This window comes from Diabrotica undecimpunctata, chromosome 2 (assembly GCF_040954645.1).
Source record: "Diabrotica undecimpunctata isolate CICGRU chromosome 2, icDiaUnde3, whole genome shotgun sequence".
NCBI classification, from domain to species: domain Eukaryota; kingdom Metazoa; phylum Arthropoda; class Insecta; order Coleoptera; family Chrysomelidae; genus Diabrotica; species Diabrotica undecimpunctata.
The window spans coordinates 51,661,705-51,679,664 of NC_092804.1; the positions used below are offsets into that span (position 1 = coordinate 51,661,705).

General features: G+C 31.6%; 1 protein-coding gene across 1 annotated transcript; it reads right to left on the reverse strand.

Annotated features, from left to right (window-relative positions):
* Positions 1 to 9,459: 9,459 nt before the first annotated feature.
* On the reverse strand, positions 9,460 to 11,357 carry LOC140433308 (uncharacterized). The gene is made up of 4 exons (XM_072521338.1): positions 10,873 to 11,357; positions 10,748 to 10,813; positions 10,510 to 10,660; positions 9,460 to 10,116 (listed from the first exon to the last, which is right to left on the reverse strand). The coding sequence occupies exons 1-3, from the start codon at positions 11,129 to 11,131 to the stop codon at positions 10,530 to 10,532; spliced, it is 456 nt and encodes a 151-aa protein (XP_072377439.1). The 5' UTR covers positions 11,132 to 11,357; the 3' UTR covers positions 9,460 to 10,116; positions 10,510 to 10,529.
* Between the last annotated feature and the right edge of the window lie 6,603 nt (positions 11,358 to 17,960).

The following is a 17,960-nucleotide window of genomic DNA, read 5'->3' on the forward strand; positions in this document are numbered from 1 at the left end:
AATGTCTCATCCTGCGTTGAATGTCGCATTCTGCGTCGACTGTCACATAACTGTCACGTTCTGTGTCGAATGTCACGTTCTCTTAGGCACTGTCCGGAATAGAAGAGAAAGAATGTTCGTACTGAACGTTGACATAAGCCAAACAGTTGGCTGCTGTGTCACCAACGCTTTCATCTGACACCCCATACGTCAAAATCAGACCAATAGCAACGAAGATACGTTCTAGCGCCCATTTGGCAATGCTGCCATCTTTGTTTTTTTTTGTGTTAACGTACACGTCGGGGCGTGGGGCATGAGGTTACGTAAGCTTGATAGACGAAAAGAAGAAGAATTAACGCTATCTTCACGTTTGAGGGATGCCAGACGAAAAGAAGAAGAATTGACGCTATATTCACGTTTGACGGATGACAGTTGACATGACAGTTGACATATGACAGCTGTCAGCCGCCATCTTGTGCCGTCAGAGTGGGAGTGGAGGGGGGTGTCCCAAGTGTCGCAACCTCTGCTCTCTCGGTTGGTAGAAATCTAATTTTTTCTCCAATCTTGATGTCATTAACCTAGTGAAGAGCTTGTATATGTGGGTCAATAGGTCTATAATTTTCTAGGTCAGTTCTATCTTTTTTTTTTATGCAAAAGGATGGTTATAGCATTGTGCCATTCTTTGAGCACCTCTCTTTGCTGCAAACATAGATTAAACAGTTTTATTTTAATATTATTATATTAATTTATTTAATAGAATATCTTCTCCATTTACGATAGCTTCTATTACAATTCCATCTTCTCCTGGGGCTTTGTTATTTGTCATTTTTCTTAACGCTTGTCGAATCTCATCTACCTTTATTTCTGGCATTAGTTCGGAACCTTCATTCATGATCTTCTTTGAAATGGCTGTTTGTAACCCTGTTTGATCTTCTCGTCTACTTCCATATAATTCCTCGTAAAACTCTTCGACGACCTGTATTAACCTTGTTTCCATGTGATATTATTTTATTTTACTTGTTTCTTAATTTATGAATTTCACATTTCCCATTAGTTAGCTTTCTACGTAGCACTTTTAGGCTATTATTTTCCTGTATAGTACGTTTATTATTATCGATTTTGAATTTTCTTAAACATCTAATGATTGCCTTCAAAACAGTTTTATTTATTTCTCTTAGAGTGTGGCTGTCTCCATTCTTATCACTTCTCATTGGTCTTCTTTGATCCAGCAGCGTTTCAATAACTGGACTTAATTTACTATTTAATTTTTTTTAGGACAGTGCACTCGGTAACTTTTTTGTAAGGCGTTTATGATGCAATTATTCAAGTCGTTAAGATCGTTCTCGGAGGTTTCATGCAGTAGTAGCTTATTATTGATATGTGCCTGATGTTTGTTGATATTTAATGGGGGTATCCAGATACCATGAGATTTATTTTTAATCATTATGTTCCTTTCTCTTTTTATGTTACTTTGGACTTCCGCTTGTATTAATCTGTGGTTATTGCTTGTGGTGAACTTGTTGAGTACTGTTATTTGTTTTTATCACTTATGATGTAGTCGATTTCGTTCCTTGTTCTACCGTTTGGACTTTCCCACGTCCATCTTCTGTGCATCTTTTTGTGAAAGAAGCTGTTCATGTTGAATAAATTATTCTAGAGTAGGAATCCTAGTAGCGTTTTTCCTCGGTCATGTCTTAAAGGGGAACCGAATTTTTCCAAGGATGTTTCTAGCTCTGCTTCTTTTACACCACTTTTTGCGTTGAAATCGCCACATACAATTGTGAATTGAGTACGAGAGTCATTAAGCGCAGTAGATATATCGTCATAAAACATTTCGATTTTTTCGTCTGTATGGTCTGTTGTTCTAGCGTATACTTGGATAATTTTGAGTTAATATCTACTGTTCAACTTTAAAATAAGATAATTAAATAACACTGCCAAAATTGTAGAAGCATAGTCTAATCAACAAATATAGGCATTCATTGAAGTCCAACACTTATGAAGACGATGTCCTTCGTTTTAAACGTAAATTGAAAAGCTTTATAACCTGGCCGATAGAGACGATGGTAAAACACGCCATTATTATTCTAATGAATCAGGGATAGAAACATAGATTAATTTTTTTTATTTTAATAAATATCCCGAACTTACTCGATAGGAACCAAGCGATAACCGCGTAGCCAAATTCGTGTAAGTCGGGGTAAAATTTCGTTAATGTATGTATACAGGGATGAGTGCCTTAAGAACCGGCAAAACTACGCAAAAGATAGAAAACATAATACGTTGTGAAATAAAAAGAGATGAAAGTAGTAGAGGTGAGAAATTATCGATATTAACCTATAATTTACTTTACATCACATTAGAATTATCGAAAATTTCCCACCTTTAGACGTTAGCTTATGAGCTGGTTGACTTCAGTCATAGTAATGCGTATCACGTAATGTAAGTAAAAACAGTTCAAGTAGAAGTATTTTTTTATCCAAAATTAAAGTATTGATCAATAATAAACTATGATTTGAGACGTCGCATACACTCTTCTCAATACAGAATTATCATAGCTTGTTATTCTTTATTCGTCAACACAGAATTAATTATCAAATTACTACTAATTAAACTGTTTACTTACATTTGCTTTATTGCCTTCAATCAGTTTTTACTTTATGCGAAATTTAAAAAATGTAAATGTTCGACGTCATACTTGTAATATTATGACTGAAGTCAACTAGCCCATAAGCTAACGTCTAAAGGTGGGAAACTATCGATAGTCCTAATGTAATTTAATGTAAATTAGAGGTTTCTATCGATAATTTCCCACCTCTACTACTTTCATCTCTTTTTATTTCACAACGTATTATGTTTTCTATCTTTTGCGTTATTTTGCCGGTTCTTAAGGCACTCATCACTGTATAAATTATTTTTAATTGGGACCAGAAGCTAAAAAATAGCAGTTTACACAAAAAATGCTTAGTAAAATCTTTAGATATACAAGTATAAAATCGTCTATCGAAGTTATTATGATGTAGAAGGCTTCATAAAATCTCACAAAGTAGTTTAAGGATTCAAAGATTATTTTTGTCCCAAAATTTTATCATAGCAGGTTAATAATTTTTTGATTCCTTGTTTTGTAAAAGAAATGCGCTCTTCATTGTACTCTATATATTTTTTTAATGATTAATTATTTTTCAATTAAACTAAGGTCTCCAGTCCAGTTTCCAACCGTCATTTGATTCTCAGGTTGAAGTGGATTCAAACAATCCAGCTCTTCCTCATGAATTTTTATGAGTTCATCAATCGTCAGCTCCTGATTATGGGAATCCAACAGTTTTTTAACGCCATTATTATTCACTTTAAATTTATTTGCATGTCATTATCAACAACTTTTTTAATCGCATTACTAATACCTCGCAGTCATAAAAGATATGGCTGACTATTTTACGTTCTATAGCAGAGAATCTGAAAAAGTCAACCATATCTTTTATTACTGCAAGTTATTAGATCGCAGGTGACTAATGCTTTTTGAAGACAACCAAGTGACTCCAAAAATATATGGTACCCATCCACTGGTATTGAATCCTGGAATAGGTAACATAAGGAAATGGAATATGTACAATAAACCAATCGGCTGCACGACGATCTGTTTATATCAGACGGTTTTCAGAAAAAAAATCGACTTACTAATTTCATCAGGCTCTGGCGTCAATTCCCTCTTCGTGTTAGTGATGAAAAAAAGACACAGTTTTTCCAGACGCCATGTACCGTTTTTTGTGTAATATCTTTTCATGATTGTCCAATGATTTTCACGGCAAATAAAACGTTGAATTGTTTTAATGGTCTTTAACAGAGAGCTCGTTGTTTTTTCTTGTAACTTCATGCAGATTAAAGTAAGCTGGTTGTATTATTTGGAAAAAATTCAAACATCAATTCACACGTGGATAAGAACTAGTTAAAGTTGCAGTAGGATTACCTGATCCATTGTCAATGATAAGCATGACTTTAAATATGAAAACAAGTACTTTTCTTGTTTAGTCCAACAATTGGCTGGCGCAGTAGTTTTAAATTGTCCAAGGTATATAAACCAAGGAGACTTTCGATTGTGTCGAATTTCGAATGGTGACAATTTAAATCTGATATGATGTGTCGTTTCATCTTTCGGTAATTCTTATTTCACTACAAGATCTAAAACTACTCCATTAATTGCTAGTAACACTTTTGTATTGGTTAACATGCACTCCAATTGTCTTCTTTTCTACATCGTCTATACTTTTCTGTATCTTATCGAATCTTCTTAAAAACTTCTTTAAATTTCTTATTGTTTTACCTACATATTTCTTTAATTATTTGAGAAGTCTCGTCGAATCTTCTAGTAAGATTTTCGAATTTCGCGTCGTTTTGTCTAGCTGCTTCTCTAATAGTTTGAGAATTTTTATCGAATCTTTCATCATTCTATCTAGAAGCTTTTTTAATTATTAATAAAACTGCTTCTTCTGCTGATTGAAAATGGAATTTCTCTGGGTCATCTCCATTTTTCTTGAGAACATTCCTCAGTCACTCTTGTAACGTTCCAACGAACATTCATTGGACGTCAATCTATGACGTGCCAACGAATATTCATTGGGTCGTTACAAATTGGCGCCCCACGTTGGGCGCCAATTTGTAACGTTCCAACGAACATTCATTGGACGTCAATCTATGACGTGCCAACGAATATTCATTGGGTGCCAATTTGTAACCCATCGAGGCTCAATTTGTAACATCCCAACGTTGAGCTGCTGTTGTCAACTTGTAACCGCAAACCTTAGTTTGCTGCTACAACCCGACTAATATCACTAACAACGTTGGAGCGACAAATCGTTTCCCGCTGGGACCAATTTTTAACGTCATAACCCCTAATGTATCAATTGCAAAATTGCTACATTAGACGTTATACGAAATACTCCCTGGCTAGCTCACTCAGGACGTATATATGGCCTACTCTGGAGCAACACACGCAAACAATTAAAAAGAAGAAACAATACACAGTTAAATTAACACATGTTTATTAAAATATTAAAAAAAAAAATTACAGAAAGATACATGTTTAAATATGATATTGAATTTAAATAAAAATTATTCGACTTCTTGCTACAGTGTTTCATTATAGTAAAGAAAAATGTTTGTCACCAAATCCTAGGTTTTATCCTGGTCTTTTCTGCTATGGTTGTTAGCAAGCCATGTTGTTAGCTGTGGATTTTCTTGCCCCGGAGTCAACTCTCCTATCGGAATGATAGTGCCATTCTCAGGCCGGTTGGTCTTCTGGATGTTAATAGAATTTGACCCGCACCTGAGAAATGTATCCCGGAGGTTGCCTAAAATGAAGAAAAACACACCTTGCTTCAGAAAATGGTGAAACCAAAATGAGAGACCTTGCTTGGGGGATGAATAGGTGACCAATCAAATTTAACAAAATTTTATCATTATTCACCCAAGCAAGTCGAGAAACAATTCTTATTTATGTATTTATCAAAAGCAAATAAGTAAAAGTAAGGATATATAATATTTTAAAGCAAATGGTAATTACTTTTTACAACTGAAATATTTTAATATTAATTAAAAAGCGGATTCGGTAAAAATGACAAGATATATTTATTGAAAAGCTAGATAATTTAGAATTTAGAAACATTTCTATACAGAAATGGTAGTTTGTCAAAAGTTAATTATTATTAAAATTCTAAGATCATTATTTATGATTATGGTATGTAAGTAGGTACATATTTTTGTGGATATTTCTTATGTTTTTTATTTTATATAAAAAACTAGCGATAAGAAATATATAGTTTCTTTAATATAGCATATAAAAGTTTTACGAATATTTTTATAGTTTTAAATATTAATTTTAAATCCTTAATAATATCTTTTGATTTTAATAATAATTAACTTTTGACAAACTACCATATCTATATAGAAATGTTTCTAAATTCTAAATTATCTAGCTTTTCAATAAATATATCTTGTCATTTTTACCGAATCCGCTTTTTAATTAATATTATAATATTTCAGTTGTAAAAAGTAATTACCATTTGCTTTAAAATATTATATATCCTTACTTTTACTTATTTGCTTTTGATAAATACATAAATAAGAATTGTTTCTCGACTTGCTTGGGTAAATAATGATAAAATTTTGTTAAATTTGATTGGTCACCTATTCAGCTCAACGTTGGGATGTTACAAATTGAGCCTCGAAGGGTTACAAATTGGCACCCAATGAATATTCGTTGGCACGTCATAGATTGACGTCCAATGCATGTTCGTTGGAACGTTACACTCTTCTTGCATCCGCTGTAGTATTCATCCCGTTCTTCTATATGTTTACCTAACTGTTTTACTTACAGTTCTACAAGACGCATCTTTGGTCAGGTACACGCATACTTTTTAAATGTTCTTTCTAACAAAGATCATTACCGAACTCCGTGAATGCTCCCGACGAACAATACTTTTAAAAAGTACAAAAGTCTCTTTCAAAAGACGCTGCTTAATTTATTTTTGAATCAATAAATTATCTCACACCGTGACACCACTGTAGCGTGTAAAACGAGTGGTTTTAATTTATTTAAAACTATTTATTTATAAGTGTACAGCACGATATTATCTTATCATCTAACTCACTCATAAGAGCGCTCCGTTTATATACCGAATACATTATTAATTCGAGAATCTTCTCGATCATCTCATCTCTATTCTATGTTACCCAAAAATACTTAAAAGTTCTCTTAAAAAACAAAATGTGGATATTATACTAAAACTTATCCCCTAACAACATCTCCCTATTTTTTGGATAATTATTTCTTAAATAAAATTTATTAGGATACAGTGTTTCTTGTGACAGCTTATGAAAAACGCAAAAAAGGTAAAGTGATCAATTCTGAGTATAAATGCTTAATCCAAAGTGTTATTTTTAATTCTAATTGAATCATCTGGAAATAAATAATAAATCTGTAAGATAGTCCAGCTAATTAGGGTGCACCCCAACTTTTCATAGCACATTATTGCTGTGCTTATTCGTTCAGTTTTTGTAGTAGCACTTGACCTGTAACACCGCGCATTAAACACTGTCCAAAGCACTTTGGTTTAGAAATGTTAAATCATGTTGGAATTGCTGCAAATACCTTGTAACTGGATTAAGTGTGTCAATATTGATTTTAATTTGAACCCTAAAATACAAGAGGTTTATTACCTAGTGCTTATTCAAGAATTTTTTTTATTATTAAGCAAACTTTTCCCAATTATCTCAGATTTTACCTTTTCACTACACAAAACAAAAGTCTAAAAAAAGTAAATTATAGAAAATTAACTAAATATTTTATATAAAAATAAGAATACTCACGTTTGAAATTAAAATACTTTGAACACTCTTTCTCGGTCTATTTGATAGCTGCACATGAAATGAAGCTATTTGACGACTGACAGAAAGGATAAAGCCATTTTCCCATTGAATGGGTCCCGACCTTATCTCTTGGCTGGAGATAGACTCTGATGATGGTGTATTCAGTCAACCCTTTATAATGTCATCAGTAGTACAGAGGTACAGTGAACGGTTAATGGCTGGCGCTAATTAAATATTTGCGAGTGCTCGCTTTTTACGACTCAGAAACAGACTAGACAGCAATTTTGCTACAAACGGTCAGTGGCGAATTTGCATTTCAAATGTATTGCGATAATAATGTGTATTGCTCTTTCTTTGTCTTCAAGAAGGATTATTTTATTCTCTAGGGATCAAAAAACCAGTTTCGCTTTTTAATTAAAAAGAAATTTGAAAGGTTTAGTAAAAAAAAATGTTTCATATCTATTGTCATATTTTAATACTTTTAGTTTATCGGTTGTTATTAAAAAAACGAACATTTACACTGATTTACAGAATTTTTGTAATTATTTATAAACATTAACGACAGTTTTAATATTACATCTAAAAACAGACAGTTCTGTAAAAGGGCGAGTTGTATAAAATCTGGCTTAAAGTTAGCTTAGTTAAGCTGAGGCTTAAAGTTAAACTATCTTATCACGCAAACGGTGTTGTATGAAGCTAATCACAGATCACCTAACCTCTAGATGCTTCACGACAATACTTTAGTTGGATATGAAATTCAGCGCTCCAAGAGATTTGTATCGGAACTAATTCAAGCGATAAATTACGCGGGAAATTCAAAATTTAATTTTGGTGGGAAAATTTAAATAAAGCTTAAAATATTTAAATATAATTTGGTATATTTGAAACAAAAATTGTATTTGAAATTTTAAAATGTGCAAATTATTTTTAAATTCAAATATACACAATACCGTTTACGAAAAAATAAGACAAAATATAATTTATTTATTTATTTAATACGTGTAAAACAACTTTGTATATAAATTTAGAATAGAATAGAAATATGCTTTATTACCACTGAAAATTGTTCAATATTATGGACAAAGCTTACAAAAAGTCAGAAAAATAACAATTTAAAATTTACTGAAATTACATAAATCGTCAATATCACAAAATAAAAGATAATAAAATACACAATGTATTGCAAAATTTAAATAAATTGCAAATTGCATAATAAATCCTTACGAACTAATATGTTTAAGTTTCTGCATGTGATACTCAAATATATATTTATACAAATACTTTAGTTACTTGTACATAAAGCTATTCATTAAGAAACTCTCTTACTGAATAATATGGTCTTTCAGATAGATAGGTTTTTGTTCTTTTACGGAACTTAAGGAAAGAAGTTGCAGATTTAAGTTGCAAAGGGAGATGATTGTATAATCTTTTTACTGAATATAATATATATTTCTTTACTAACGCAGTGGACGGGATCAGTAAATACACATTAAAGGTTGAATTTCTGGTAGAGTAGTCATGATTAGGTCTTGCTGAAAAAGCATGTAGGCGTTTACGAACTAAGCAAACAGTTTCTAAAATATATAAAAAAGGAAGACCTAAAATCCTGTGATTTTTTAAGTATCTTCTGCAATATGTTATTCTACCGAGAACAAAAAGATACCGTATTGCTCTTTTTTTGTTTGTAATTTAAAAACAACTGTCAGATTGGGCAGCTGTTCTAGAACCCCAAAAAAGAAGACCATATCGAAGATGAGACTCGAACAAAGAAAAATATGTTATTTTGGAAGATGCTAAATTAATTTTCTTCAAAACAGATCTTATTGAATAGCAGGCTGAGGCTAGTTTCTTACTTAACAAATCGATATGAACGGACCATTTAAGGTTGCTGACTATAAAAATACCAAAAAATTTTACAGAATCAATGATACTGATCTGGCTATTATTAAGAAGCAAGGATTGAAGAGCTTTATAGAATAATGCTACTGTCTTATCCACGTTAAAAGAGAGTAAATTAGAGTCTGACTAGGATCATTTTAAATAGATTAGAAGTTATAGTTGCATAAAGAATTGCAATATTAGAGTTTCTCCAGGTAATACTGGTATCATCAGCAAAAAGAAAAATGTTTTCATCGGTTTTAAGTTGGTGATGTGATTTATAAAGATAAGGAAAAGTAGAGGACCCAATACTGAACCTTGTGGTATTCCACATACAATGCTTTTGTGACTAGAAGCTGTATCATTTGCTATAACTAGTTATTTCCTATTCCCTAAGTAAGATTGGAACCAATTCAAAGAAACACCTTGAATTCCATAGAAATTTTGTTTTTTTTTTTTATCAAAATGTCGTGATTTACACAATCAAAAGCTTTTGAATAGTCACAGAAAACAGTGGCAGTATAAAGATTATTGTGTAGTGCTTGATGGACCTCATTTGGTACAGACATAGCATCACTGGTACATTTATTACATAAAAACCCGATCTGACTTTGTGATTTTTTACAAATCATTAAATATAAATATAACTCAAACTAAAAGAGCACATAATACACACTATACAAGCATGAATACAAATTAATGACTGGTATTAAGATGACCAATTATTATGGATATAAATAGGATACTATGGAACAGATATTTCTTTCCAAAGAGTATTTGTGGTTGTAATTTGTTTTAATACTCCATATAATTTTTTCTTTTTAGGGGTAATTGTACCTCTTGATATATTACACTGCTGCAATATTTTCAGTGGTGTGATATTCTTAAGGGCAACACCTAAAAATAATGTGATGTTAATTTCTTTATTCAATCCTTACAAGGCAAAATCGATTCATTATAATAACCTTCGTGTAGTGGCATTACTGAGTGAGAGACATGGTAGACTGTTTTTTGATGTGAGTATTAAACAATTTATTGTAAGTACTAGAATGTTTCAGTACCTTCATATATCTTTGTTAGATTTTAGCAATGGGAGATTATAAACACAGGCAAGCTCCTATTTCTAGTTTTTAGCCCCAGCTGGTCTATGACACTGAGGCAACTAAACTTAAAAACTCTAGTATCACTACCAGAAGGTTAAGCAAATTGTTATTTATAGTTAATCATATTAGAGAATATTTACAAATCTGCTGATGACAATACAAAATATAAAATTTTAACTACAATTACCTTTTAAATCCTTACTCTCATCAGTTTGTATTAAAATTTCTTCGTTTGGTAACTGTGCATTGTGTTCTTAAATACTTACTACAATGGGGTATCTCAAATGATTGAAACATGTGTGTAGATTGTGCATCTCTACTTGTTGAGGGACTCTCAACTAAAACAAAAAGGTAATATAATAATTTATACCATGATTCACTTCAAGTAAAATAATTTTTATTAATTACATATTAGGGTTACTTACTTTCGGTTACATTTGCTTCCACACTCAACATTGAAATACTTCTGGGATGTAAATTAGAAGAAGAATCTAAAATCAATCATCAATCAGTTATTTGTTCTCTAATATCAAATATTTATTGGACTCACCATACAAATGTAAGCTAGGAATTGCATTTTTATACAATTTATGGCTCCATAAAGAAACAAACTTATCTTCAAAGTGTCTGTGGCAGATTCGTTTTGTTTTAAAAACTGTACTGGAATTAATCATATCTAAATTAGGATTTTTTATAACACTAAGCCACTTCCTAAATCGTATAATGTCTTTATCAGGATTTGGAAAGGCATGTCTAATTGATGACGAATTGGTACATTGTAGGATACAACATTTATTGTGAAAAACCATATTTAACTAATTATTATTAATCTGCAAAATACTGTTTGAATACTACAACGAACATTTAAAACACAGATCACTGAGGTAGGTGGTTTGTAATTTACAAACTAATTTGAGGTTAATACTAATAATAACCCAGAGATATTAAACCAAGTTTAGTTTAATAATTTCTTTGCAATAATAACCATCAAATTCAAATCAAAATCTGACTATATAGACGCTAATCAATTACTGACAATTATAATTTTTAGTTGTGTTCTAAAGTGTTCTAAACCTAAACTGCAGAGTAAAGGTAAAGACAGAGTAAAGCGACATCTGAAGATTTGTATCGGTACTACAAATGACATTTAGTTTAGTTTGACCTTGAGCTACCTACGTGAAACGTCTAGTTATTAGTGGTCTGTGAAGCTAATCCTTATATGGAGTTAGAAAGCGCATGATTACGTCAATTTCACAAAGGTTGGTGCTAGATCTGTCAAATAGATGTCATATTGCAAGTGTTCTATGGTAATTATAACCTAAAAAGTTTGGATTATCGTTTTGTTAAACTCTATTTAAATAAATAGTTACCGTTGTGTAAAAATTAATTGAATATGGTTAATAGGCAACGTTTTAATGAATTTTAATGAGCCTGAAGTAAACTGTTGGCAGATTTAGTGAAAGAGCATATAAAAGGAATTGGAATTAACAAGGAAAAAATTAAGAAGGAAACATTGGATAAAATTACCCAAAAGTTTAATTTTCAAATAGGTGGAGTTTTCCGTTCAAATGAAATTTGAAAAAAATAAATAAAAATTAGCGTACAACTGCAAAAAAATTTACCGATATAAAGCTAAATTACCCAGGCACAGGCGGTGGTCCCCCAATATTATTATAGTCACCGCATTAGATGAGAAAATAAAATATATTCATAGTCCTCAAGTGGTTAGAGCCACAAGCTCAGATGACGATGATGAAGAAGCTAGTGCAGGTACCTAACAAAAATTCGTTTGTTATTACTACTTATATATTATAATTATTATTTTTTAGCATAACAAGGTGAGACAGACACACCACAAATATGTTCTACAGATATACAATGATATTAAGATAAACAAATCGGGCACTCAGATGCAGGACTTCGTAACTACAAATTAAAAATTATGCAGTAGAGCATTAAAAATGCTTTATTTTCATTGCATATGGTGGGAAATTTGTGGTTATCAAGATATTGTTAAAAATATATTTAAAAGAACTTAAAAAATATGCGGTATTTGTTTTTTTATAAAAATATAAAGGCGCTGTTTATAAAATGTAAGGATGGGCTACTGTTTTCTGTCATTTGCCGTTAAGGGGGTATGTTCACGCGGCAGTTAAAATGAGTGACATTCAAATAAACTAACAATTTAACAATTCTTTGAGTAGATGACACCACGTACATCATATTCTAATATTTTAATTTTCCCGAAATTTAATTCTCCAAACAGCGACATTGTTGTCAGCGATGCCAAGTACTGGAACTTACGATCGGTACAGTTCACTCTCAATCGGCAGTATCCTTCAATGTACGTTGATATTAGTTATTAGTTCAAGTTTCACAAATTCTAATTTTCGGATTGGAGCTTGGATCATTCGATATAATTTTTGTATTGTTTAATTTTGAGTGTTGTGTTTTTAGTTTTATAAACATTTTAAATAGTGTATACCAGTCTGGTTTTCTAATTTTGATTGACTGAATATTTTTTAACAATTGTAAGATTCATATGAACAGGGACAAACACAATGTGAATCTTCTAGCGACATGGGGTATTTTGGCTATTGGAAAAGCTCATCATTCAATAGAGGAATATTTATCAGTGTTGGATGTTTAACCAATAGGTTTTCATACATTAAATTACTACTAGCAAGAACAGGAGACACGTAGCAGCAATGTTTAACTGACGCAATTCAAGCAGCAGGGGAGGAAGACTACCAGAAAGCTTTAGAAACCCAAAACGGAGGAAATGGTCAATGTGCAGTGGAGTCACTGTTCGTATGGAAATAAGTACACGTCAATAAAGATAAGAATACACGGCCCAATAAAGACAGAACAAGGAGAGTATAAAGTAAAAGACGAATAAACCATAAAATAAGAAATATAAGATATGGTTTGGACATATACAAAGAGAAGAGAAGAAGACGGCTCTAATTATTAAGATTAATAAACAGAATAAAAGAAAAAAATGTTCGCATGTTTTAAATAATATTTTTGACGATTAACTATTTACCTAAATGTAATTCCCACTAAGATATTAAATAATAGCAGATCATTTAACTTTTAACTATCAACAAAAATGTATTATATGATAACTAGTATGAATTTGATGGTAACACGAGCTTCATAGATTTCGCCGCCTCATTATCTACATAAAGATTTCTTTATCGATAACAGTGTTTAGATAACATGAACCATTTTTCAATGGTATGTGCGGATGAAACCTAATTTTTTTAATAGCAATATATTTTTACAAATGCATACCTTTGATTATTTAGTAAACCTACATTATATATGTCACAAAAAAAACAAAAGTCATTAAAACATGTTTGTTAATAAATTCACTGTATAAATACGATATATTATATTTCGTAGGTCCTATTTCAATAAAATAGATCGAAAACTTATTGACACAGTAGAGCAGTAAAATATTATACATAAAGATGTTGTAAAAGATATCTTCGCTTACTTGGTCTACTAGTTAAAGTTACCGTTAAATTCGTAAGGTATTTGATAAAATTACTGTCTACACAATTTGGCAACCCAGCCAATGGATGTAACGATAACAAACTCTAATTTATGCTAGGGTTTGTAAATATTACAGAGTCATCATGTAGAAATCTAAAATAAAGTTGAAAATTTTACCACAGCAGCATGCCGCAGTAGAGCGATCTCTAGGATCAGAAACAAATTAATTAAGGGTGCAGATCAACCTTAACTGTCAAAAACAAAATTTTAGTTGTGATAATACAGTGGTGTCAGTCGATATGAATATTATAAAGAAGTTTGTGCCCTATTATGATTAAAGAAAAATTAAGTAAAAAATAATTAAGTGTGAAAAGCACATATGTATGTTATTAGTTGAACTAACTCGTACGTGGGTACTGTTATAATAGACACATTTGCGCTATTTCTACCCAGAAAAAACTGTGTGTTTATTGAAGGTATATTATATGTTTTTTATTTTTTACGGTAGGCTAAATGGTCTTGGCTTATCAGCCTATACATAAAATATAATGAAGATGGAGCTTGATCCAGTACAGTTGGTTACATGTAAAATTAGAACCACAGAGTAAAAATCAGTATCCAAAGATTTTATTGTAGCTGTGCTACTACTAAAAATCAAAGAAGCGGCTCTAATTATGCTAAATGAGACCAATTGTGTCGCGAATTCCTCGGTAGAATGTAGTAGGATCTGGTTACCCATATTGAAAGAGGAAGTTATTAAGAGGAAAATACCAGTATTGGTAAGTCAGTAACATATTATTGGTAAGTTAGTAACATATAGAGGATACATCATTTATGTTTTTTAAATAACAAACATATAAAATCAGAATTTGGTGTTTATTGAAGGTAAATTAAATGCACGACCAAATACTTACCATGTCGGGATAGTATTATGAGGTTTTTTTCCTGGTTTTTTTCCTCATAATTTACTATGGAAGCACTAACAGGAGAATTTTACTGTCATCATGGCATGTGTTTATCTTTTTAAAGACGAATTACATGCTATGATTTTTTCTGACGGATATTCTCAAGTTAAAGTTGATTTCATGTAATCGAATGAACTATCTTATAAATAAAGTCGTTCCAGGAACGCAACTCAACAATATTGGCAATTAAAGTCGTCTACTTTAAAATATATAATGTATGTCTGAATTGTCAATATATATGAGTCAGATAAAATTAAATAATTAAAAGAATTTTTCACTAAGTAACAAAAAAACAAAATTTGTTTAATTTACTAATGTTTGTATTTTGAGAACGATTTCCGAAGTGGAAATTGAAACGTCAATAAACGTATTTTAACCTTTAATTGTGGCTTATTCCCATTTAAATAGTGATGTCATTATCATTGTTAACTAAAAATGTTTACAGTATTTTTCTAAATATCGCAATCATAAATGTTTTTTACACAGAAAAAAGTGTCAATATTATGCCCATCGATCTTTATTTCTATTAAATTCTGATTAAATAAATACATAATTAAATAAATAACTAAATATATTAAATATATTAAAATATAAAGTTAAATTTATTTCAATTGTGTAACATAAATTTTATTACCTCGGGTATTCCCGACCTCCGTTTGCTTTAAAATGGTAATTTTAGGCGGTTTCCAAAATAAACCAAAAATGATATAATTAAAAGTCTACTGCACATAATTGCATTCTAACGCCAGCTATGCCCTAAACATTTTTTACTAATTAAACTTTTCGTGTCGGTGGATTTTTTATCATTATAATTTCATTAGAACGGGGAAAATAATAAACTAGAAACATGCAGTTTGTTTAATAACATTAGTCCAGCCCTAGATCTAAACCTAATTAAATAGTATCCAACCCTAAAGCGACGACATTATTTATAACTAGGGGTATTTGTAACCCCTGTGGACCATTTTGACATGCGTTTTAATTAACTCCATTTGATTAATTGATGTATATAATGCACCCCAATCACAAGCTGTACTTTAAAAGTAAACAAACAATACATATTTTATAATATACAATAAATTATAATAAATACTTTACAGTGAAAGTACAGTTTATACATTATACAAACCTATGACTAGATAAAAGTAGTAAAATCTACTAATTTTTTATATCGAAGATTCAAAATGCAATTCCCATTAAATGTTAATAAAATTTCATATATTTTCGGTAACTAAAACAGGTAGATCAAACGATTTAAAAGCAGTTTACTTTTTGTTTGACTGAAAATTTTACACGTGAATCTGAAGGATACTTAAGTTTATATATTCCTCATCTATTTGAGATATGCTTGGAATAAGACAGTTAATATTTTATTGATGATTTAAGTCATTAGCAAATTTATTTCTTAGGCGCCTTCAAGAATTCAACATATTTGTCCATATATTTTTAACACAGTAGATCCCCGATAATTCGTGATCCACGGGACCAGACTTGGCATTTATAATTGAGAAGTACGAATAATCCAAAGACTTATTTTGAAGATAATTTAGTGACCTCTAATACAATAATTCAATCAACCTGTAAATCGATAATAACACGCCAGTGTGTTGAAGATATTTTTTTTTCCTTTTTGTAAAAATATAACTTTTTCATATGAATTTTTTTAAAAAGATAATGAATCCTAAGTATCTTCTTGGCTGTGTACCAAGTTACCTTTGATTTAAGATTTGTCAACGACTGATTAATCAGAGATATTAATGTAAATAATAAATGAAAAAGAACTGCTCCAAACATGGCAAGAATGTTTCAAGACTTTACTAAACATACATCAAGAGGAAGAACATGGAGAAAATATATATTTTGGGGTGGACCTACCGGTAGAGGACCACAAAATAGATGAAACATTTCAAGCAATTAACAAATTAAAGAACGGAAAAGTTCCAGGCTCTGACAATATACTGCCTGAATTCCTTAAGTACGAAGGAGAAACTTTAAATAGACAAATACACAAACTAATAACACTTATATGGAACGAAGAGAAAATACCAACAGAATGGCACGAAAGTGTAATAATCTTCATTCATAAAAAGGGAGACCAAACTAAGTGCTCTAATTATAGAGGCATCTCCCTACTTAATACGGTATATAAAATCTTATCGAATATCCTATCAAGTAGGCTGACACCGTTTGTAGAAAATGTCATGGGGGAATACCAAGCCGGCTTCAGAAAACAGATCGACCATAGATCAAATCTTTACTCTAAGACAGCTTCTTGAAAAAGGATGAAAATTCAATAGAACTATCCATAATCTCTTCATAGATTTCCGGCAAGCGTACGACAGCATTAAAAGCCATCAGATGTGGAATGCAATGGCGGCGGTAGAGGCAAAGAAGGGTTGAAACCCGTGAACTTCGTTTACCCTTATAGCAGAAACTGCTTTAAGGGTAAACGAAGAGAAAACCAAATACATGTGCATCAACAGACGAAAGGGACGAGATCGAATAGGGCAAAATGTTACAGTAGACCCATATAACTTTGAAAGAGTGGAGAGTTTTAAATATCTCGGGGCAACAATTACTGCATATAACGATACCGCGGAAGAGATTAAAAGAAGAATTCAGGCAGCAAACAGATGTAAATGTACAGCCTCCAGAATACTATTAAATCTAAAAGCCTAACACGAACATCAAAGATTAGAAAATATAAAACGGTGATTAGACCGGTGCTCATATATGGGTGTGAGACGTGGACCCTGATCAAATAAACTGAAAGAAAACTTAAAAGTTTTGAGAGGAAAATCCTCAGAAGAAGATGGGCTGGATATGTTCATAGACTCCCTAATAACCCGTCTTTTCAACAGGACGGGGCACCCCCAGATTATAATATACGCGTAAGACAATTTTAGAATCAACGTTTTCCAGGGCATTGTATTGGCAGAAAGAGTCCAATACAGTGGCCGGCCAGATCACCGGATCCTTTACCTTTGGATTTTTTTGTGTGGATACCAATAATCAAAAATATACGCCACTCCGCCTGCAGATATTGCAGAGTTGCGACAAAGAAGGGTGACAGAATGGCAATTATTGACACCGGAGGTATTTGCTAATATACGAAGAGGCTTTTAAAGTAGACTGTATTATTGTATGGAGGTCACAGGAGGTCATTTCGAAC

Excerpts from the sequence above, each read along its gene's own strand:
- LOC140433308 (XM_072521338.1), bottom strand. The coding sequence starts at position 11,131 with ATGGTTTTTCACAATAAATGTTGTATCCTACAATGTACCAATTCGTCA. Across the intron at positions 10,814-10,872 it reads TCCTAGCTTACATTTGTATG|ATTCTTCTTCTAATTTACAT; the intron begins GTGAGTCCAATA and ends GATTGATTTTAG. Across the intron at positions 10,661-10,747 it reads GGAAGCAAATGTAACCGAAA|TTGAGAGTCCCTCAACAAGT; the intron begins GTAAGTAACCCT and ends TTTTTGTTTTAG.